This window comes from Musa acuminata, chromosome BXJ2-6 (genome assembly GCF_036884655.1).
Source record: "Musa acuminata AAA Group cultivar baxijiao chromosome BXJ2-6, Cavendish_Baxijiao_AAA, whole genome shotgun sequence".
Classification (NCBI taxonomy): domain Eukaryota; kingdom Viridiplantae; phylum Streptophyta; class Magnoliopsida; order Zingiberales; family Musaceae; genus Musa; species Musa acuminata.
Window position 1 is genome coordinate 12,655,403 of NC_088343.1, and position 24,034 is coordinate 12,679,436.

The following is a 24,034-nucleotide window of genomic DNA, read 5'->3' on the forward strand; positions in this document are numbered from 1 at the left end:
CTCCTTCATCATCTGGCTTGGGCTAACCTTGCATATGCCAAAACAGGCCACTCCGATGTTGTTCTCGTCGCCATCATCTCGGGGTATGTCTTAGTGAAGGGAGACCATTTTAATCTGATCGTCGCCTACTTCGATGGCCTTGTCCTCCGGTGTCTGCTGATTTAGGCCTTTGTGGCGTTGCAGCTCAGAGAAGTGCTCTCCGATGCGAGGACAGGCTCCACCTGTCATTTAAGCTAATTGTGCAGGCGATTACCAAGGCAGATGAAGGCCGTACCTGCGTTCATGGGAACTCGCATGCTTGACCTCGAACTTGACCTTTCTCAGATCAAGGTCATCCCCTAGCATTAGAAAACCGGCGTTCGAGAGGTGGGTTTCAGATCCATTGTCCTTTCTGCACCGGGAGCACGGTACTTTGAGGAAGAGGACGGGAGATAAAAGGGCCGAACCAACCAATGACGAGGGAGGTTCATGGTCTAGTTGCTGCTCCACTGGAATAAAGATGAGCGGTTCTCGGACGTGTCCTTGCACTGAGCAATGGCATCTCCTCACGGCTCAAAGACGAGGAGTCCATAAAAGCTGGAAGATGGTGGGAGACTCTGTCGTTAGATGATGCACACATGTGATCTCGAATGCTTGGCTGTCCTTTCTCTCGTTAGATTAAAGCTGAGGCTGTCATCGGAGGAAATCTTTGGAACATGGTATTTTAGTGGGAACAGCGAGAGAGAGAGAGAGAGACAGAGAGACAGAGAGACATCACCATGAGCGCAACGTATGACCACTGACCTTATGTAGGACAGAGAGCTTCTTGGTGTAGAATTGAGAATTCAGGTGGGAGAACTCCTGCAGAAGACCAGTTCAGATGTCTTCTGTGTTCCTCTGGCTGATTACAATCTTGGATTTGATTAGTTCCTCTTCATTGGATGTTTTGTTTTGGTCTTGCAGATCGGAGGAGGGGTGTCGAGTCTTGCGTGCAATCTTTGGTGGATTTGGTCGAGCGCTGAGAGCAAAGGAAGTTGATGAATGAGGTTCGGGACGAGGGCAACTGAGGGCGGTGGCGACCGACGGAGATTGGTGAGCTCCAAAGCCGTCAGGGTGGGCCTACGAACCGGGCAATGATGGAAGCCGACAGAGGCTGCGGCTGCAAGGGAAGCATTCCGGCACCTCATGCAGTGAACAGGACGACGGCGGACGAGGTGTGGAGGGACATCCGACAACGGAGGAGGAAGGAGAGCAGAGAGCAGCAGCCTGCGCTGGGTGAGATGATCCTAGAAGACTTCCTGGTGAATGCCGAGGTGGGAGCTGAAGACTCTTGTATTGCCTTCATGCCTCGCGAGCACTGGTTGCAGCATCGCCATTGTGATCACCATCATCAACAGCTGCAAGCTTCAGCGTTGGCCAATGACAACCCAGCGACGTCCGATCCGCAGACGCCAGGGCGGAAGAGGGCCGCAGGAGGAGAAGTCTCGGAGAAGACCGCGGAAAGGAGGCACAAGAGGCTGATCAAGAACCGGGAGTCAGCTGCACGGTCACGAGCAAGGAAGCAGGTGGGTCACTCTACTTCCCCACCGTGGAATCATCTACAGCGAAGGCAAGGTGTTGGCTTCCTCTTCTGCGTTTTAAGGTTGCTTCACTCTTTACACAGGCTTACACGAATGAGCTGGAGAACAAGATCTCCCTCCTACAAGAAGAGAATGAGAGGTTGAAGAAGCAGAAGGTAAGACAAAAGATTAAGAAAAATCTTAATTTCAAAAGGATTTGATTCAACTTTAATAAAAAAAGCTCATACCACCATTATACTTCATGAACTAACATATATACATATTTGCTGGTGAAGGGTTATATTTACCTTTGTTTTATTTGCAGGAATTGGAATCAGCAATTCATGAACCACAACCAGAAACAAAATACCAGCTCCGCCGAACGAGATCAGTTCCTTTCTGATCTTTATTTTGTGGTACAGATGCTTGTATTTTGTGTTGTTTGAGCTCTCAATAAGTTTCATGGCAAGTCTTGTGGTCTTGGCTTCAGGATGGGCTTCATTGTGAATGAAGCATTGCCTTTTTAGCATCAAGGAGTGATCGAAGTTTCTGCTTGCTAGTTTTCCTGTGAATTGCAGGCATACATAGGGCTCAAAGAGAAGGCATGGAAGTGTTCTTTACCAGGCTGTACAAATCATAAACTCTTCAAGGATGCATTTCCCTGTCCAGGTCCCCTGAATAGAACCTTTCAATGCATAGACTCCAGCGAGAGACTAAAAGCAGCTTAAATCATATGTAAATGACCTGCAATGATAAGTATTTATATTAGAGAGCAACTAAAGCAGCTTAAATCATATGTAATGACCTGCAATGATGGTATTTACATTGGAGAGTAAAAACAACAACAATGAGAGTCGGTATTGACATACCTATCTGATAGAGCAAGTCACCTGAGAATAATGCATAAGATTCAATTTGTAGAACTCATTATGCACAGAAATTATACTTTAATTTGAAATTCTTCAGTTCTTTCACAATAATAATGCAATCAAAACAATTTTCACCTGTATAAAATCAGTCAGATAATGCTGCCTATGAGACAATTAATATAACTTTCTCTGAAAACATACAGTTAAAAACTTAAGTTACATGATTTGGGTCCTTCGACTCTAAATTTTAATTGACTATGTTCCTTGTAAGAAAAGTACGAGGGTAACAGCTTAAGCTTAAGGCAATCATCAACTGATAAGGATGATTGTCTTGGTGCATTCAGCTGTCCTTGTGTGGAATGTATCGCCCTTATGATCCCCAATGTCTCTCTCAAAAGCTTTTCAGCATACAAGAAGCTGTACCAGATACATGGAGTTCGGGAAATTCGGCATCAATGAATAAGAAAGTCAACTTTATTCTGTTGATTGAGGCATTCGGACAGGTCGGTGAGGCTTTGGAGCTGCAATACACATGATAAAAATTTGACAACATTATATTGCTGTAAAACAATTTAATTTAAAGGAAAAAGGTTAGTTTAGATTAAAAAAGGAACAAGACCTAACAATGTGGTCTTTGAAAAGTCAATTCACACTGATAACTAGAAGGAAGTAGCGGACCACATACTCGGATCTACCAACATAACAATCCTCTCTCATTTATTTGCTGTTTGGGTTGGAAATCTGTCATGTTATTTGTGTAGGTCATCATGAAAATCTCAAAGTTGCATACACTTGGATCAGTTCATTACATAGGATGTGACTCACAAATTGGTTTCTACTTTAAGTATGCTAATAAAAGTTGGAGAACTGAGGTCAAAATATTAATTTGTAAGTCTTTGTGCTTCACTGGATAAGCATCAAATCCATTCTTAAACCATCCTGTTCATGTCACCTGCACATGATGTTAAGGTGAATATGGGTCTTACAAAAGAACAAAAAACTGGTTTAAGATGCAAATTTTGTTCTACCATGCAGGTTAACATGGCAAAGTATCATGTTGGAGAACATGGATAAAGATTTTGATAGATGATGGAACTCGGGATAGGTGGCATTCTCACAAGAGAACATTCGGAACAAACATGAGGCATTGAAAGGAGAAAGACCTGAAGCATGTAACTTAGCAATTGAAAGGAGAAACAACATCAAATTCTGGATGAAGCATGCTAGATCATGAGGTGATGTACCATCTTCGGGGAAGTTGACTTTCAGGAGGTTTTCCTCCATAAAATAAGTACAAAAAAATATAAGGAGATGGAAATGAACCAGAAGATTATAACTGGTTGAGAAAAATGAGTACAAATCTTAAATTGATGTGAGAATACTATGCTGATCTAAAATTGATGTGAGAATACAAATCTTAGGCGAGTTTATAAAATGAAGATGTTTCAAACTTTCAACATTCAAGCATTGACAGCCTTGCTACTGTATTGCAATCATGATGTTCCAGCAAAACATGGGCTACATGAGTACAACTCGTCAAATCAATCAAACTGGCTAATCAAACTAAGGCCTTCACCATAAGAAAATAAAGAGTGATGAATAATTTTTGAAACACAATCATAAAGCCAAAAACCAAAGAAACCAATTGTCAGGCAAAGTAACACCAACCATAGGAACCTTGAAATGAGAAGTTTCATTTTTTATCTGGAATGGTAAAGTCAAATGGGAAATCCTTTGCCTTCAAAGGCTGCTCTCTGAATGTGGTGATTATTTAGTATAGCAAAGTGAAAATTACCAAGAGAGATAATATGTTGTCCTTGCGACACCATGTTCAATATGAGTTTTATAAAGTTTACAGGAGCATATCCAGAATTTCAATGTGAGACGAGGTCCACATTAATTTGATTAATGAATTGGTAATTATGGAAGTAGGTCTTCAAAATAATTAAGGGTTTCAGAGTGAATATATTGATAATAAAAGACACAGAAATCAGAAAAGATGAAGTTCATCAATAAATGAAACGACTATGTTGGTAAGAAGTAGTACCATTGGGATTTCCTTGTTCATAGAAATTTCGGAAAAGTGCAACAGCTTCTTCTGACATTAGACCTCCAGTACATTTGAAACTCTTAGCTTGTAAATCACCTCTGCCACAGAACAACCAATAACAGTTATAATTTAACAAAGAAGGAAAATCTTTCATCTAAGAGAAAGCAACAAGAATGGAAAATTCACTGGGAGATATTCTATTCTATGTAGTTTCCTTAAGGTGGCTGATCAAAGTACATGAAGAGGACAGTTGAGGGGGCACACACACATGCTCAATTAGCTTCACTGGTATCCAGAAGAAGCTATAATTTATAACCTGAAGTATACAAGTACAAAGCTCTTTAAATTTTATTTAAAGTTAAGAACAGGACATCCAAGAGAAACTCCAGCAGCTTGGATATAAGAAACTTACAAATAAGAAGAACAATGTTATTTACATCCAATAAAAACTCCAAGCAATTTGGATAGAAGAAACAAATACAAAGAACAGACAGCAGCTTCAGAAGATTTATTATTCAACATGAAATTGACAATAAAGTATAAAAATGAAAAAAAATGCCATATAAAGCATGTTTGCAAGTCAGAAGGCTAATCCAGCTACCATCCTCGATTCATTCAAGCGGTCCTCAAGCAAATTCAAGATCCATGGGGTAAATTAACCTGCCTCTGGAAGGTGCTAAATTTCTATGACCTTAAGTACAACCATAAAAAAACAAAGAAAATATTTCATGCTATTATTTTCCTAGACAACGAAAATATAAACAAGTATTATGGAACTCAGAAAAACAATATTAATTTTTCATTAAAAGAAAAAGACCAAAAATAAGAAATGATGACAGTTTAGAAGTAAACCTGGACAATTTTTCAGAAGCACTTTCATGTAGGGATAAGACAGATCCACAACCTCCAAATTTATCATTGGAACAACCGTAAAATACTTTTCCTATTCCTAAAAAAGGAGTATCAAGAGTAATGACAAACTAAGATGTGAATGGAAGAATATCAAGCTGAAGAAGGTAGAATGAGCAAACCAAGAATGGACAAAGCCGTTGCACACATTATGCATGGTTCACATGTAACATATAGATCACATCTTGAAAATTTCTCTGCAACTTCTGATTGACCAAGACCAATCTTTTGCCACTCCTCAAGTAACGTATCAATAGCTTCCATTTCTGCATGTCTAGTAGCCTGAACATATGATGGTGATAACATTCGCATTACCCTTCCTAAGATCACAGGAAGTAATTTCTCAGATACATATAAGAACTACAGTCTTCCACAATAATAAGTTTAGGCAAGTTATAAGTAAGCTTTCTCAGATGCACAACAGCACACTGTGGTAGACTATCAAGGAAAAAAGAACAAAAAGTGCTGGGCTTTTCCCAGAAAGACAACTAATAACAGTGAGGATACATGAGTAGAGAAGCAGAGTATTGACAGATCACACTCTGCTGGATCCTTTCCATCTCAAGAGAGCTAAGAGAAGGGTGAGTATATTGACAATGTAAAAGAAAAACATTACCAGGACCATTGGTTAAAAGAATTCGCTTTTAATAATTGCACACAGCTTTTCCATCAAATAAATTATGGTGTTATGAAAAGACCACTTTAGATTCTTGTATACTAACATAATATAATTCCTTTTGCTATTGATACTATTCGAGTTCAACAAGAGTGAACTTATATGTCATATATTACATATCATGTAGACTCGATACCATTAGTTAATTACATATGTTAATGATGGTAAGATGGTGAGTGAATCATATAATCAATTAATGTCATTCATATATCAAAACTTTGTAATAGAAGGTTTTCAATGTGAGGAATACACTGAGAGTACATAGATTATATATCGAAGGAGAAAGAAATTTTGTGTAGTTAACATCAGTTATCTTGGCTAACAGGTAGTAAATAATATTTTGACTGATTTTAACTTTCAGCCCATGACTTACATTGACATATTGTATGCACCTGTGCTGATGGTTCGACAAACACTTAAAAGTTCATAAAAATTATCCAGAAACACATCTATGTTCTGCAACAATTGTGCACATATTGAACCTAAAACTTGGATGGAACATAAATCTACATATCAGAGTTAAATTTCCAATAAATAATTGATTTTTTTAGTTTTTAGGAGTACAGAGAACCCATTGTTGGTCGACTCAATGACAAAAAGAAAAAAAAAGGTTGCTATACATAAAGATCATAATAGAAATCAACTAATTGCATACATACATTTCGTGTTGCTGAGGTACGGTTGCTACCCGAGGCTATGACTTTTCCATCCTCCACTATAACACATCTAGTAATTCAAGAAGAGATGTTCAATGATAGGATGGAATCAATTAAAATAATCATACACACAGTGCCAGAATTTGAATCCTCATTAATATACTCTAAAAATTTTAAGGAGACAGACGCATGATGTCCATCTGTATCTCTAATTCCAGAAACAATTTAGTGCATGTGATAGGTTCATGATCTCTTATGTGACAAATTATCATTCTTTTTTGCACCAAATTATATTATTAACAAGAACTTGTAAAATGTTTCCAAGTAGATAATAGTAAGAATCAGTGCACAACATTCAACCAAGTAACTAATACAACCCAAAAAGACAGGAAATGGTCATTACAAAGAAAGAAGGATTATGATATGTAAGCTACAAATGCATTATAACAAGATCCTCCACCATTCTTTTAAAAAACAATTGGAAAAAAATTATTAAATAAAATCTCTTGAAAGAGAAATATAAACTTACCCAACTGGAACTTCTAGGTTTTCGAGAGCAAACCTGGCCTGACAGATATAAGAAGAAAATAAGCACAAAACGGAACAGAAATCAGTCTCCATTTTTCAAAAACATAATATATAAAATATTTGAGCAAACACCAAATAATTTTAGGTTCTATGACACTAAACCATACTAATGTACATAGCACGAATTGATCATGGCTGGTAAAGTATTATGGTTCTGAAGTTCCCATATAGAAGCATCAATGGTTTGTGTTCATGGTTGTGTTGAGACAAGCAACAAGAACCCTATTTAAGAAAAGTATGAAAGATACAAGGAAAAGATAATTTAAAGGTCCATGTGCCAAGGAAAATTATCTGTACCCAGTGGTTCATGACCACATTCATGAGATCAGCATGTCCAAACACTATAACACATAGGCCATAACCATCAAAACCAAGCAAATTTAGTTCTAATACAAGTATCCACAAACACAATCTCTATGACATGTGCCTGATCCAATAGTTAAACCTATAGTAAGTTCAATAAAGATATATCCATCCAAGTTAGCATCAGAATTTAGTTATCATAGACCTTAAGACTATACTTTGAAGATAAATATAATCAATACACTTCAGATCTGTTCTAATGTGAAGTTACGTCAACTCCTGTGTAGAAAAAAATTATAAGCACAAAACATAACAATTTCTCAATCATACATCTTTATTTTTAAAAGCATTATGTGATTTAACATTCAATATTTGTTAGGAAAGGGAGAAATACAGGAGAATGATAATCCTTTCCAGTTTCAGATTATAATAGTAACGGCAAACTAACAAGAAAGTCAAAACATAAAGCACAGCAGAAGATAATTCACAAAACAAGAGTATATGGATAATGGACTTGACTTTCAAGCCTAACAAGAAAACACTTATTCCAGGTTGTACTTTGAGTTATAAATGCAAAGATGACAGTCAAAACGTAACACCAAGATATATAACACAGAAATTAATGCAAGAGGTAGAAGGAGAAATGTAGAGTGCCTGACAACAAGAAATTTTAATATAATCAGCACGTAAAGCTATAACTTCTCAAGATTAATTTAAAGTTCAAGATACCTGCTCCAAGGCAAGCTCCATGAATCTCAGTTCAGTTAACAAATCATGTCCTGTTTCCAGTGCCATCTGACGGCATAACACGGGAGTGTTAACTTAGATGCACAAAACCAAAACTAACAAATTTGCTTGAAAGAACAAACTATTGCAATCAGACATTTGATAGTTACATTGTAAGTCAGGAATTTTGTCAAACAGCTGGAGTACACAACAAACAGTACCATTTCTAAAGTGTTAAAGACCTTCGATTATAATAGGATTCAAGTTTTGCTGTTGAGTTGTTGAAGACAGAACAACTTAGACCTTTAACCCGTGTTTAGGCAGGATAGAAAAGTCCAATAATGATATCAGATAAATCTAGCTTCCAAGAGTATAACAATAGAAGATTTCCAAATTGTTGAACTAAAACACAATGCAATTGAATGAACCAACTCATACAACGAGGGACGGACGGGACAGAGAGGACAGAGGGAGGAAAGTAATTCTGTCGGTGAACGTCAACTCTAAAGCTGCATGGTTCCGCAAGACTTGAGCATGTGAACGCAGAGAATTGCTGAGTTCATCATGTATAAGTATAACCTTTTCCCCTTAAATCCGAATATCTGAGCAACGGAGACCTAAGCAAGTTTTAGAGAGGGGAGGAGAGGGCAGAACAAAAGAGGGGAAGAGAGGAGGGCATAGGAGAGGGGAGAAAGCGGGAGGAGAAGAGAGGAGGTCCGTGGATGAAACAGGAGAGGGGCAGAGAGGAAAACACAGGCGAGCGACTGTGAAGAGAGGGGAGGAGACCTTACGATCAACCAGACCTCCAAGGTAGGAGAAGAGACGAAAGGAGACGATATGGGGAGGAGACGGAAGAGAGGAGAGAAGAAAAATAGTACCGACAATTGTCCAACGGAAGCGACTCGGCCAGCGTCGCCGGCAGCTGAAACGCTAGGGATCGCTCGTCCCGTGCACGCTGCGTCGGCTTGTGATCTCCTTTTATAGGAGCCCGATGAGTCGACTCGGACGAGTCGATCGTTTGCACCGAGTCGACTCGCAAGAGGACCCGATGCCACGAGACCCACGTTTGAAAGGCGCAGCCGACTCGTCAGGCTTGATCTGGGCCGTATGATCGCACGAACCTACGGCCCAGATCGCGAGTTTGATAACCTTGAATTAACAGCTTCCCCGTGGATCATCTTTTGCAGCAACAAATGCTAAATAAATATTATGGAGAAAACTGTTATTGGCATATTAATAACAAATGATGTCACTTTGAAAGTATTCACAATCTTTGGACTCTACTATTAGATAAACATACCATTGAATCTCTCGAATCACAACTAAAACCTAAATTAAGCGTCGAAAAGTTCGAATCAGGAATAATCCGATATGAAATTGATGACCAAAAGAAATATTAACATGAAAATAAGGTGTGATTTTTTTTTTTTACATATTTATGGTGATCTCATTTTTCAAGTTATTGTTAAGAGTGGCATTACATTTAGCTTAGATATGTCATTACAACAGCAGCCTCTTTAAGCTGCTACTTCTGTCTGTATGTTATCCTAATGCTCCTCTCTCTTCTCTCATGGTGATAGAGGAGGGAGAGATCATCATGATATGATAACTCAACTATTTTATTGAGCTAAGACATAACTTTAGTTAAATTAAGAGTATTTTAATTCTTTTTCAATTTATTTTTACACCTCTAATGTTAATCATTTTATCACTCACTCTCCTTACAATTGAACTCTATACATTCACATTTACATCCTACAATAATTTTTTTTTTAGCAAGTCTCGATATGATTTAATTGAAATACTTATGAAGGATTAAACAAAAGAATTGGGGCTTGATTAACATTGATCATGCCATCTTCTAATAACATTGTCAGAGTATGAGAGCTAATTGAGTTGGAGTATATGATGGCTTCTTGTGATCATGCATAAGCCTCAAATTCTCCATATGGATTTATTGGGTCAACCTAACTCAGATTCATTTTGAGATGACAATTTAAGTGGACATAATTAAGTTTATATCCACAAATATTTAACTGCAGGCTAATTGAATCAAGTTCATGCCATCTTAACTTTACTCTGGTCAATCACTATTCATAAGACCATCTTATTGATTCACTGATGTGGACTTTCTTCACACCATCTCTCTCTCTCTCTCTCTCTCTCTCTCTCTCTCTCTCTCTCTCTCTGTGAAGCAGACCAGAGTGACCACAAAAGCTCAGACATTGTCATGCATTAGTGAATTGAGGCATTAGTGACATTATCATGTGAGATCATTATGCACATCAGTGCAGTAGCAGTTGCAAACAACTGTACTATTATATTGTTACCATGTCATCCTCACATATAGTCAGCACCTGACTGCAAGTAGAAGCTTGAAACCTGTATCTGAACTCATAAAAAAAGTAGTACAATTGTTAGTAAGTCAACTCTGTACAGTGTCTTTGTGGCATCCAGGGTTACATCTTACCAAATGCTACATAAGATTGATTTCATTATGTATTTAATGCACATAGTATAGTAATATTCCTAGTCCTTTCACCAAGAAGCATCTAACAAGTCACATTGTTGTAACCAAACCATGTTTTTGCTGTCCACAGATTGTTTAGGTTGTCAAACTCTGAAAACAAAAGCCACAACAAATTATATGCTCATCTACAAGATTTTAGATCTGGTGCAGAGTGAGGTGGGAAGCTGCTTGGAATGAGCCTACAAACCCATGATGTTGAAATAAGAACAAAAGAAGAAGAAAATTTCGAGTGAAATGAAGGAAGAAAACAAAACATGTCTGTTCTAAGGTGCATATTTACCAGGTTAGGAATAGAGAGATTGAAATGTATTGATGACAAGAACAGAGCAAGCACCTAAGACACAAGAGGAATAGCAGATATCACAGCTCAAGCAGATGGAGCAGGAAGAACAATATTTAGCTCTAACAAAACAAAAGCACATCAAGCTGAAGCTGTTAAAATTTCTTAGTAGAAGGTAGATGTACAAAAGAGCTGAGAGATTGTTTCACAATGATATGTGCCATTCCAAGATAAAACAGAAAGAAAATATACAATGAAAACAAGTATTGGTAGTAGTGTTCTTCTTCGAGTGTGTTTTTCCCTTGAGATGTCACAGTGAGGTTTGAAATTATATGACAAGAAACAGGAGCAGTTAAAAGAGCCTTAGATATTATGCAGAGGTGGGTGATAAGTCATACTCTCACTCTATAGTACACAACTGATACTGAAACTTTGTGGGGGCAACACATTAGTACAGCCCAAAACACAACATGCTCAGCATTGAGATGAGAATTCATGACTGGTACTCCATTTTATGCACTATAACATGTAGATCAGTAAATCAAAACATTCTTACTGTACAGGAATGCAGGAATGGAGGAAAATTGGATGGCTACTGCAAATGCTGATGCCTCTGTTCCTGAGGAAATGGCACTCTGCAACTGGTTCCACATAAACAAACAAAACGAACCACCGCGAGCCATAGGAAGAGAACGAAGGCGAGAGGCCGAATTGATTCAAAAACCATTCATCTCCAAGAGATAAGTTCGTCTCTTCAGTAGTGCCTTCGCTGCAGCCTGAAATGGCCCGTCAAATGCCCCACAAACAAATGCCTCAGCGTCCTTCCTGCTACAATTGCCGCTGCTGGTGCCCTCTTCTGCGGGCTTGATAGCCACCAGCGTGGCTCCCTGCAATGCCATTCCCTCGGGCAGCTCCAAGTATGGAGTGTATCTCAGCTTCATGTTTGATGCAGGCACCTGAGTCCTATTTGATGATGCAGAGGCTGCCAATGGCTTCTCTCTGAACTCTTTCAGCTGCTCCGCTCCCATGGTCAATGTTCCCTGGCCATCGGCGTCCGTCAAGACCACACTTCTCAACGTGGGGTGATCCCTAATTATCTGTCGGAGAAGATAGTGCCTTGTGGAAGCAGCAATCAAGGAGCTGATAGTCCAAACAACCCGCAACTTCAGACCTCCATTCGTATAGAACGGCTCCGGTATGCTCCCAGTGTCTTCCACTGACCCCTCCAGATTGGCGGAAGAAGGCCTGCGATCCATCTTGGTCCCACCCAATATCACACAGTTCTGAAGGGTGCTTCCGAACTCCGCTCTCCACTTCAAGAAGACGCCATCTTCCGTTCCGACGTCGCCAGCAGGGAGCTCGATCCTCAGGTTGCGGACATGGGTGAACTTCTTGAGGACTTGCGCAGGGGAGTGACGGGAGAGATGCGGCAAAAGAGGCTTATGCCCGGCAGTAAAGTTCTGGAGGTGTTGAAAGGGCTTGAGAATAGCGAACAGCATGAGCTTCAAGAGATGTGCAAGGAGGTTTCGAGGTTTAGGGGAAGACAGGGTCAACGCCTCCTCGGCGTCACCATCCACCGACACATCTCGGTCGATCCTAACATACACGTCGTGAACCTGGGGGACCAGGATGTTGAAGCGTTTTGACACGGCCAAGCAGCGGCCGAGGGACCGGATATCGGCGACCTTGTTGAAGATGAGGAGGACAAGGGAGTCTGGAATTTGATCGAAGTGGTCCTGGTAGAGGGAGGGGTCTGCATGGATTCGGGATTTGGACTGCATGTTCCCTTGTTGGGCAATCAAGCACTCTCTTTGGACGCTCGCGAACAAAGATCCTCTGATGGATTTCCTCCTGTTCAACTCAAATGTCATGGTTACATTGACGACGAAAGCAAGCTGAGATCTTTTTTCCACCGGGACAAAGGAAGGAATGCACCGATCTAATGATCTGCATAACAAAAGATAAGAATCCCATAATTGTGATCGATTTCAACGCCCAAAACGAACCTTTTTTTCTCAACGCTAGCAGGTTAAAAGGAAGCCCTTCTCAGGAACGGTGACCAACGGAAAATTTCAACCTTGGACGCCGAACCTCGAAATCAAGAGTTTTGGAAGGAAAACAAGCTCCAGAAAACAAACTCGCATCATTCCTTGATGACGAGTTCAAATCTTTTTGAACCGAATAGACCAACATTAGATAGACGATTGGCCACTAGCTCGAAATCCAAGAAGAGCAGACAAAAGAAACATGGCTTAAAGTGCAACAGAAATTACCTCAAAATCGCCGACGGGTGCAACCTCGGAAGCTCCCAACTCCCACGAAAGTCCAATCTTTGTCCGCAAAACCACTTCCCCAAGGATCCGAAACCACGCAGCTTCGCCGAGCTTCGACTGACTCGAACGAAGCCAAATCTCAACCTGATCCGCGAGAAGGCAGATCTCGGAGAGTAGCAGAAGCAACACGAGGCGAATCTAGGGATCGATCACGGGATTTCGATGAACGGAGTAGGGCTCGGGGGAGGAGGAAGTGCTCGACATTTATGGATCTCTCGGGGTTCACCGGGCCGCAGGTTTTCGTTATACCAGAGGATACGGAACATGACGAAGACAAGTTAACGGCGCGACGACCGAGCGTAACGGCGCACCGAACCTGGTAAGATATTTTGAGCCGCTGCTGTCCCATCGAATCGATAACGCGGACTGTTATGTCACGCTGTAACGAATCGATATATATCTTTAATTTCACTATCCTTAAATCTAATATTTTTATCATTAAGCTCTATATAGAATAATAGTTTTGGTTAAATTAATATATTTAAATTATTATTTATAATTTCTATTATAACCTTTTGGAATTTTTTTATATATCGCATCACTAAAATCTCCTTAAAATACATCTATAATCCTACAAAAATTGCATCATAAAAACCTAAATAGACATAATCCTTGTACAATCCAAAGAGTTATATACTATAATTTCTAGCAACATTATGTTCAACATTATTATAAGGTTGAGAACTATCAAATTGAATTATTTATTATTTTAAAATATGACAAATATTTTGTGAAGGTAAATTATTTCTCCAATTTTTAGACTTGCATTTCTATAGCAAAATCTATATGATTACAATGTCAATCATTAGAAATAATATATCAAAAATAATAAAAATAAAAAATAATAGAATCCCAAAAGAATCAATATGCATGGCCTTTCTTCTATACTTGGGAGGCACAATTTCTTTGCCTCCAATTTTGATCTTTAATGTGATGGAGGACCTTAACATTGTATCAAGATCCATCCTCATATATGGTAATAAATATTCTCCACTCTACAAATATAAACAGCACATTATTTATCAGCTCCTTTTCATTCTCTCCATTCTGGAAACACAAAACTCTGCAACTTATCCATGGGTTTGTTGTGTGCATGAAAAACCCTGAGCATTTTATATTGAGCATCTTGTATTTTCCTGATAAAGATTCTAGCATACATCTCTTTTTTCCAGATATGCAAACTCTCAATTGTTAGATTCTTGTGTACACCACCCCCTGATTAGCTAGCTAGAACCTAACTTTTGAAGGATGATTGATGTATGTATACCTACACAAGTCTAAATTGTGAGATCATATTATAACAGGGATAAGATGTGCTAAATCTCCTTTGAAAATTATCACCAGTCTCCCTTGGTAAATCTGTAGGACAGATGTGTCGAAATGGTGCTCCTCATGTTTAGACAAATGACTTTGCCACCTGGGGACTATCTGGGTCTTGTCCAGAGACAGCAAATTCAAATCTAACCTATCCAATGATGCAAGATAAGCTTTTGATTTCTGTGGAGATTTAAGTAAACCCAAGGGGGTTAGATCAAGTAGCTGGTTCTGAAATTGAGGCCTTGAAGTGGTTTAGCATTACTACCAAGCATCAGGTAGATGACCTACAATGCATGAGATAATATTTACTAACATGCAGCTTGTATGAGTAGGCTGCCTAGGAGTTGGGAAACCTTTTTTTTTTTTTGCCTTTCAATGTACATAAAAGACTTGAGAAATTTAAAGAGATCATCATACTTTGTAAGATTTCAAATTGAAAGCCAAAAAACTCTGAGCCTAAGTAGATGAAATAAGAAAAGTGAAGGCTTGTAGTTTATGCTTACCCACAACAAAAGCACAGAGATTTCTGTGTCCTTGCTTCATATCTAAAACTACTTGTTTGCAGATGGACAAGGTTAAACCATCACATCTTCCAAGTTATTGCCTCTGCTCACCATGAACTCTGTAATTACTGCACCAAATAAAAGAAACAGTTAAACTCAGGAAGGATGAGAACTTTTATCTGAGCTAAAATGTTCCACATGATCAAGTCAAATTCTGGGCATCTTCATGAATAACACAATAATTCAGGAAGGATGAAGACAGAGATGATTGTCAAGATGATAGCAACTGATGCCCACAGGAAAGATATACGGTCTGCAATTAAAGCTTTGCACAAGAATTGTGTCCTGGCAAGGATGAATCCAAATAGGCGGTTGATCAACGACATTGATCCAACTACCATCCAGATCAGCAAGCTGAGTTGCTCTTGTTTGAGCATGTCAGAAACAACCAACTAGCTTTGCAGTTCGAACACACATCCTTATCACCAACCTAATCAGCATCAGTGCAGCTTGGTTGCAAGTGTCAGGGAGGGAATCTCATCAAATTCTGGTCCTGGAAGCATTGTTGCTGGCTAAGTGGTGGTCGCTTTCCACTTTTCTGAACTTTCACTTGAGAAAAAGAAGGGGAAGTTTGAATTGGTTGTGAGAAATAAGGCTGTCCAGAACTCGGACATACTCATGTAAAGATCACGATGCTGTCAAGCAGAAGCATCTCAGTGAATAATGCCAGAGCAGTTGGAAAGAGAAAGCTCAGGCTTGCATCTCACACTCTTCTTACTATGATGTCCCTTAGCATTGTCACCAACTTCCTATCAGTGCCTTCTTTGTGGAAATAAAAGCAAGTGCTCACATGCTTTCGGTGTCCTCTCATCTTGTAGGTTAAGAAAAGATTGCTGCTTCCAGAAGAGCCACAGTTAAAATAATGTGATACTTTGGAAAAGCATTAGCTGCACTGCTTTGTTCAAGGACAAGAGAATATAGTGGAAGAAGAAACAGACAATCTAGGCTGGTGTTTACCTTGTGGAAAAAGGAAAAATCTTGATCAACCACAGGCAAAAACCAAGGATGGTAAGAAGTTAGCAAGTTCTGGCTTACAAGAAATGCTTGAAGGATCCAGCTGCAATTTCATTTTTGTCAGAAAGAAACATGGTCATTGTCATATAAATTTTCTCACTACTGATATAGGCAACAAATAAATAAGTAAATAGTCAGTCGAGAAGCAAATTTTCTCAAAAGCAGGCTTCAAATTGCATTTGCAAATGTGTCCAAATCAATTTCCACAACATATCTAAAATGAGTTAGCATAGTTCGAATATGATCAACAGAATTCTAAGCAGTTTGAGACAGATGACTTGAGATCCAAGAAATCAAATGGGTAGGAAACAACCATTCCTCATGTATGAAAATATAGAAATCTACAAACAAAAATTTGAACTTTGATAAGCAATTGGGAAGAAAATGCCAGTTGAGTGATATAGAGGGCAGTCCAAAGCATCTAAAAATGCAAAAGGCAGCTGCTCATACATCCATCTCCAGAAACAGACATTGATTAATGAAGAGCAGAGCCACAGATAATTCGTATCTATCATCCTTGAAAATCTTGCTGTAACTTTTCATCCTGAGTTGGGTAGAGGTAGTGAAGATAACTGAGACATCAAAAGCATGTAAGAAAAGATAATTCCCATACAGCAACATGATCGAAGGGCTCCAGAAACAAACTGTTTCCTATCTTTCCATTATCCAGGGGACTTCTGTTGAATTAAAAACACTATGAAGGGAAACAAACATTGATGCAAGTCGAGCAATCCAAATACAGGAGTGAATGCTTCAGTAACCAAGAACAATTCACCAGGCCCATTGAAATGCCTGGCCAAACATCTGCCCAAGTTACAGTGCTCCTATACCTTTTGAACTGGCAAAGATAAGATTGTATCTGCCAGTTTGTTTTCACCAAACATAAAGGAATTGTAGAGTTGTTGGAATTCTTGTATTGTTCAGTCGTATTTGGGTCTTTCAAACACAAGAGACTTCTCTTTGAGCAGCTTTGTATATATGTCTTCACCTTCTCATGGCTAAACATTCTTAGAGAAAGGAGTAAGTATCATGATTCTGTCTGGAAGTCCATGAGAGGCCAAGTCTCACCACTTGTTCTCATAAGGTATACTTTTTGTTGGTGGGCTGACAGCATTCCATCTCTCGTTCAGAGTTCCAAAGCCATGGACACAGACCATTGGGCTGATTTTTATGAGACTATAAGTGCCATGTTTATGTATGCAGATATGCATCATTATGCAAAATTTGGTATTAAAAATTATTTATTGAATTAATTGCATTGTGTAACTTTCTAACTCTGCCTCCCTAGTTATTCATACATTAGCAGTTAGTGGTGTGCTTCTAATTGACCATTTAAGCATTTTATTTTCCTTATAATCCCCATTTAGCACTATTACATTTTTCCGGTTCTTCAACTTTTATCTGGTTAATTATTTGCTTATGTTTCTGCAGACTATTTATGAGAACTTTTGGTACCATTATAGTGAGGAGGAGAATCCAATTACTAGAAAAGGAAACAGAACCATATGAGCGAAATTGAACTGACCAAATGCAACCTAGCTATGCTCCTCAGTCCATGCTCAAAAAACACAGAAATGCCCATCTGGACCATAATTTCAGGTTAGAACTTCAGACCCTGCTTCAAATGATGGAATAGAAAGCAGTTAAACCAATTGATATGTGACAAGATGAGCAGACATATAGAATCCACCAATATAAATAATGAAGCATACATAATACCTGGTAAAATCCAGCTGCAGTCTTTGCAGCATTACCTCCAGTAGCTGGCAGAATTAACGAGAAACTATGGAGGTTTAAGATAGTCCATCTAATTGCAAAGATTTTTAAGTGCTATGACTAAAACAACCATCACAAGGCAGCAGTTTGATAAATAAATATGATAGCAAGTGAAAATGAATTTGCATATAAGAAGCCAAGGCTTGATGAAAAATTAAAGCAGAACATCTTCAATGCTTTTTAGGGTGAATCGTTTAGAATATGATGAGATGGAGACAATCAGTACATATTGGTCTTCATAGAGATGCAAGTGAGACCTGAGAATTCTGGAATAAAGAGACAAATCAACAGAAACAAGAAAAGACATAGTCTAACAAGGCACAACCACCACAAGAGATAGGAGAATATATAAGAGAAGGTTTTCCTACTAGTGTGCAATGATTTTTTCCCAACATTTATCTTATCTTGTGGGATTCACTTTGCCATCATGACTTTAACAAATTCGTCATAGTTGATCTGACCATCACCATCAACATCAGCCTCTCGAATCATCTCATCAACCTCCTCATCAGTCAGCTTCTCACCAAGGTTAGTCATGACATGACGGAGTTCTGCAGCGGAGATGAAACCATTCTGATCCTTGTCAAATACTCGGAAGGCCTCTTTCAGCTCCTCCTCTGAGTCAGTATCCTTCATCTTGCGAGCCATTAAGTTGAGGAATTCCGGGAAGTCAATTGTACCATTGCCGTCTGCATCAACCTCATTGATCATGTCCTGTAGCTCAGCTTCGGTAGGATTCTGGCCCAGAGAACGCATCACAGTTCCCAGCTCCTTAGTTGTAATGCAACCTATTTAAATTCCAGCAAAAAAAGATGCTATGTTAAAGTATCCACATGAAGAGTGAACTTGATAATTCCAAACATTCTTTTGGGTTTCAATTTTAAGGGCAAGTTACTCAAAGATCTACCCTTGTTCCATCCAAACTAGCATACATCGTTCACGGGGAACTGGAAACTTGCATGTCAATAAAAAGGAATAGCATTATTATAATACTAAACTAGTAGTTTAACAATTTTTGAAAGCACAAGTGTAACTTTGAGGTAGATAATTGAAAGGCAAGGTCAAGCTTTAAGAGTGCAGATATTTTTCCTTTGGATGTGGAGTGATCAAGCCTAGCAAATGATGTTCTTCACGTTTCTTTTAATAATACAAACCAACATTCATTCATCCATGAAAACTCTAAGGAAACAAAAAAGTTGTTTAGAATATTTCTCCCTAGTACATCACTAGTCGTACGTGACATTGGACTATACTCCCAAACAACAGCTACATGTGACATGCAATAGATGTTTAAAAACAACATCTGCTAGAGTGTTGAAAAGTCTACCGAGAGATGCTCCTGACAAAAATCCAATGGATTACACTGATTTGACAAAAAGCAACGATCCAATGAATCATAAGGATTAAACAAAAAAACTACTGCTTATAATTATCATCATTGAGTCCATGAGCCACTCTCTCTACATATCTGCCTCACCATAGAAACCCACTTATTTCACCTAGAATTCATTTCTAATGATTCTTTCATCAAAACTAACACAGCTTAGTCAAACGAATACGCGGATATTGATGGTACGCCTCATAATTCTCCTGAAAATACAATTCAAATTATTGAGTACTATTGAATCCATATTTATATGAAAAACCTATGACAAAATCAATGAAAAGTTTCAGAAATTTTCAGGTCATGAAGAAACTACCAGAAGTAATTTTCTCTAACTTACAATAAAGATTAATCAAACCCATCAATGATAAGTTTCACAATTTCATGTCAAGAACAAAGTATCATAAGTAATATTCCTAATCAAGGATAAACTTTTACTTTCAGCTTGCTAAGCCACAAGTTAAATAAGTTGAATAACAGCCATCCTTCATTAGAAAAAGTAGACAAAAAGGAAGAGTTGCAATGGTTCAACAAATATGAAGATAAATCTGATCACTGACAATGATGCCACCTGGAGTATGGCTCATGGTGAAAGCTGTGAGATTTCCATATATTCCTGTGCACAAGCACATATTTTCTAACAGGCAGTACACTACAAAATCTAGCATGTTCATCAGTGAGAATTTCTACATGTGTTTATCTGGTAACAAAAAAGTAATTAATTGCATATCCCAACATAAGGAACGTACGCTACATGGACTACCTCAGTAATAAATATTACTTGGAATTTGAAAACAACCTTGATGATAATACCAAAATATTTGTGTGGCCTTTGGTTTTTGTTTCATATAACATAACCAGATGATCCTGATCAGATGGTTGCAAAAGACATGATTACAATTTGTCTCTTCCATTATGTTTTTAAGAAAGAAAAGAAAACTAATTATGCTTCCTCATACAAAGCATCCCTAGAATATTGAATGACAAAATTTGAGACAGACATGCAGGAAGGACATGGCCAGTCACAAGTGGTAGCCTCCCAAACTTAGCTAACCAATTTGTTGGTTTATAACATCCTTCCAGAAGAGAAAACAGGAAAGGAAATCCAGTGTGTGTTGTGCAAGGCAAGTAGATATTTCATATCTTCCGGATAAGACTATCAGTTGCACCAAGTCCTACTTTACAACTATTAAAAATTAGTTTACCTGTTTACTAAATGGTTATGGGGGGGAAAAGGCAAAAAGAAGATCTACTAACATTTCTATCATGAATCACTTGTTAAAAGAGAAAAAACATGTTGAAAGTTACAAGCATCATAGAAAAAACAGAAATCACTACTTCCACCAAGAAACCAGTGTCTACTAGTCATTTTATCAGGATTTGTTGAGAAACTGATTGATCATCTGTTGGTCTGGCATGGAAGATAACTAGCATGATATGCGCACGTCATTGCGTGCTGGGTCATAATGCGCACATGCTAACCTGCATAGCTAGGCATGATACACATGTAATATACCAGACACCACTGACTCTATTATTTCTACTGCTACAAAAGCTCTTATCATCGACAACTCTGCATGATGATCTCTTCTGCCAACTTCTGCAAAACCCAGTAGGGTGGAACTCTTATCTTTTGCCAATCTCTGAATAACCAATATAATCTCTTAATCTAATAAGGTTAGGCTGCACTTGCACTTGTGAGGGTTCTAAATGAATTCCTATGTTGTATGCAGAGGGTTATAAGCTTTTAATTGCTGTAAGAACCAAAGGGATAAATAACTAAAATGTAATGTCGAATTGTGTTGTAAACGGGTGAATTAGTGAAATGCAAAGGTTAGGTGTGGTGCTGTAAGTATAAATAAATTCAACATATGCAACATGAGACACATGTATTCCTCTAAACAGTTTGCACATAAAAATAATGGTAAATTATTTGGTCCGGGCATGAAGTCTAATAACTATTGAACCCTTATCATATTCTGTGAATAGACCCTCTTTGACATATATCCAATAATCCAAAAGAGTGACAACGCATGCCTCCCACAATATGGCCAAGTATATGTTCCGGACAAAAAGTAATTTCACATCATTGACATGTGAAAAACGTAAAGTCAAGCGTATCAGTCACTCATCTGAGCAAATGCCACCAAATGGCAACCATATGACGAGTGGACGAGTTTATCCGGACGGCCATGTCAATCGTCCACACTTCATATTTTCCCTATTATACGACTATGGTTTACGCCAAATTAAACAAAGATGCAAGAGGAGATCAAACAGCCACATGGATCCTATCGTTTATTAAAAAGTTAATAGTGTCCATTAGATATGTACTGTGACAGCGAATGCAAAGACATAACCATCAACATAGTCCACCACACAACAAGAAGAGAGCGGTCACCCACGAAACCTGATCTTGATGAGATCGAAATCGATCAGGAATTAATGCATGAACACCTAGCGTAACTATAGCTGAAATATACCAAATTAAAAAAAATGTTCAAATCAAAAGGAGAGGAAGGTCCTCTAAGGTTTAACTCGATTGCATCTTAAACAACCTAGCCATATCTATCTACGACAGGAAAGATACCCATATAAGACATTCTGAAACACGGATCACAACACAAAAGATCAAAGCGAACCGATCGAGCAATCCAAAACACAACAAAAGCTTCAAGGATCCACATCCCAAGATACCAGAAAAAGAGAAAAGAAAATCATCAATCAAAAACGAAGATTTCGACAGACAAAACCCTGGATCGGCAAGCAAGATTCGATCCCAAGAACTCTCGAATCGATAAAGAAAATGATTGAAAGGAATCAAGGGATCGAAAAATGGGTCTGACCATCGCCATCTTTGTCGAACAAGCTGAAGGCCTCCTTGAACTCGGAGATCTGCTCGTCGGTGAGCTGCTCCGCCATGGCTCCTCCACCCAGCAACGATCGACCTCAACAGAGATCGAGATGGAGAGATCTCTTGGTGGGACGAAGAAGCGATCGATATCAAGATGGAGAGAGAAGAGGGAAAGGCCTCGAGCGCTTCTGCCCTCGAGTTCGGAGGAGGTTTCGGTTTTGGTCTACCTCGCTCTCCCCTTCCCCGGCGTCCAAGTAAAGGCCCCACCGTCTTGAACGGACTTCACGCTACCGTCATCTGACACGAAACGAACCCTATTCTCCTTTCCGCTAACGGTTCGTCAAAAACTCCGTTATATACAACAGCACAAATAATAAAGCTATTAAGTGCATGAATAAAATAATTTCATGAATAAGATGAACATATGTTTTATTATTATTACATAATCTTGTGGGGAGTTGTGATAAGGGACCATATGATGTCCTTTGAGCTATGAAAAAAAACTCTCATACTTTTCAGGACTAAATGGTCTTATCAGTGCTCCCTCCCGTAGCTCGCCCGAGGTGTAAGCCGAGAGCCCTCCTTTTAACGCCAATATGATAAGGGACCATTTGGTTGGTCAATCATGGGTGCGACCCGTAGGCTTACGAGGAATTGTCCGCTTTGGACGATGGGCGTACCTATACGATTTTACCCTTTCAGAGCATGTGAGCTCTAAAAAGAGCCTCTAAGGAGGTTTCGATTTTGGTTTACCTCGCTCTCCCCTTCCCCGACGTCCAAGTAAAGGCCCCACCATCTTGAACGGACTTTATGCTACCGTCAACTGACACAAAATGAATGTTATTCTCCTTTTCGCTAACGGTTCGTCAAAAACTTCGTTATATACAACAACATAAATAATAAAGCTATTAAGTGCATGAATAAAATAATTTTCATGAATAAGATGAACATCATGTTTTATTATTATTACATATAGGTGGAATTGTGATAAGGGACCATTTGATGCTCATCAATCAATGTAGAACTAAATGGTCTTATCAATGCTTCCTCCCGTAGCTCGGTCGAGGTACAGGCCAAGGGTCCTCCTTTTAACGCCAATCTGATAAATGACTATTTGATTAGGCGGTCATGGGTGTAGCCCGTAGGCTCACAAGGAATTGTTCGATTTGAACGATGGGCGTATCTGTACGATTTTACCCTTTCGGAGCATGTGAACTCTAAAAAGAGCCTCTAAAGAGGTTTCGGTTTTGATCTATCTCGTACTCCCCTTTCCCAACGTCCAAGTAAAAGCCCCACCATCTTGAATGAACTTTATGCTACCGTCAACTGACACGATATGAACCCTATTCTCCTTTCTGCTAACGGTTTATCAAAAACTTCATTATATACACAAATAATAAAGTTATTAAGTGCATGAATAAAATAAATTCATGAATAAGATGAACATCATGTTTTATTATTATTACATAATCTTGTGAGTGGAGTTGTGATAAGGGACCATTTGATACTCTTTTGGAGTATGTGAGCTCTAAAAAGGAGACTTCATACTCCTCAATCAATGTAGGACTAAATGGTTTTGTCAGTGCTCCCTCCCGTAGCTCGGTCGAGGTGCAGACCGAGGGCCCTCCTTTTAACACAAATCTGATAAGGGACCATTTGGTTGGCCAA

General features: G+C 38.9%; 4 protein-coding genes across 6 annotated transcripts; 1 reads left to right on the plus strand and 3 right to left on the minus strand.

The window, feature by feature from the left end:
* The first annotated feature begins 794 nt into the window (after positions 1–794).
* On the plus strand, positions 795–2,026 carry LOC103987940 (ABSCISIC ACID-INSENSITIVE 5-like protein 2). The gene is made up of 3 exons (XM_009406415.3): positions 795–1,544; positions 1,643–1,714; positions 1,864–2,026. The coding sequence occupies exons 1-3, from the start codon at positions 1,113–1,115 to the stop codon at positions 1,939–1,941; spliced, it is 582 nt and encodes a 193-aa protein (XP_009404690.3). The 5' UTR covers positions 795–1,112; the 3' UTR covers positions 1,942–2,026.
* A 547-nt stretch (positions 2,027–2,573) lies between these two features.
* On the minus strand, positions 2,574–9,329 carry LOC103987941 (tRNA-specific adenosine deaminase TAD2). 2 transcript variants are annotated; one of them, XM_018826827.2, is made up of 8 exons: positions 9,198–9,329; positions 8,319–8,384; positions 7,228–7,265; positions 6,702–6,768; positions 5,489–5,648; positions 5,310–5,406; positions 4,455–4,555; positions 2,574–2,928 (listed from the first exon to the last, which is right to left on the minus strand). In XM_018826827.2, exons 2-8 carry the CDS (start codon positions 8,382–8,384, stop codon positions 2,882–2,884), a joined length of 576 nt encoding a protein of 191 aa, XP_018682372.1. In that variant the 5' UTR covers positions 9,198–9,329; the 3' UTR covers positions 2,574–2,881. The 2 variants fall into 2 exon arrangements, with proteins under 2 accessions (XP_018682372.1, XP_009404691.1); XM_009406416.2 differs by having other exon boundaries at positions 9,194–9,283.
* A 2,143-nt stretch (positions 9,330–11,472) lies between these two features.
* Positions 11,473–13,839, minus strand: LOC103987942 (F-box protein At4g18380). 2 transcript variants are annotated; one of them, XM_009406417.3, is made up of 2 exons: positions 13,399–13,839; positions 11,473–13,072 (listed from the first exon to the last, which is right to left on the minus strand). In XM_009406417.3, the coding sequence occupies exon 2, from the start codon at positions 12,994–12,996 to the stop codon at positions 11,842–11,844; it is 1,155 nt and encodes a 384-aa protein (XP_009404692.2). In that variant the 5' UTR covers positions 12,997–13,072; positions 13,399–13,839; the 3' UTR covers positions 11,473–11,841. The 2 variants fall into 2 exon arrangements, with proteins under 2 accessions (XP_009404692.2, XP_018683421.2); XM_018827876.2 differs by having other exon boundaries at positions 11,473–13,293; positions 13,399–13,725.
* Positions 13,840–18,271: 4,432 nt separating this feature from the next.
* LOC103987944 (calmodulin) lies at positions 18,272–22,656 on the minus strand. Its single transcript, XM_009406419.3, has 2 exons — positions 22,359–22,656; positions 18,272–18,916 (listed from the first exon to the last, which is right to left on the minus strand). The coding sequence occupies exons 1-2, from the start codon at positions 22,432–22,434 to the stop codon at positions 18,543–18,545; spliced, it is 450 nt and encodes a 149-aa protein (XP_009404694.1). The 5' UTR covers positions 22,435–22,656; the 3' UTR covers positions 18,272–18,542.
* Between the last annotated feature and the right edge of the window lie 1,378 nt (positions 22,657–24,034).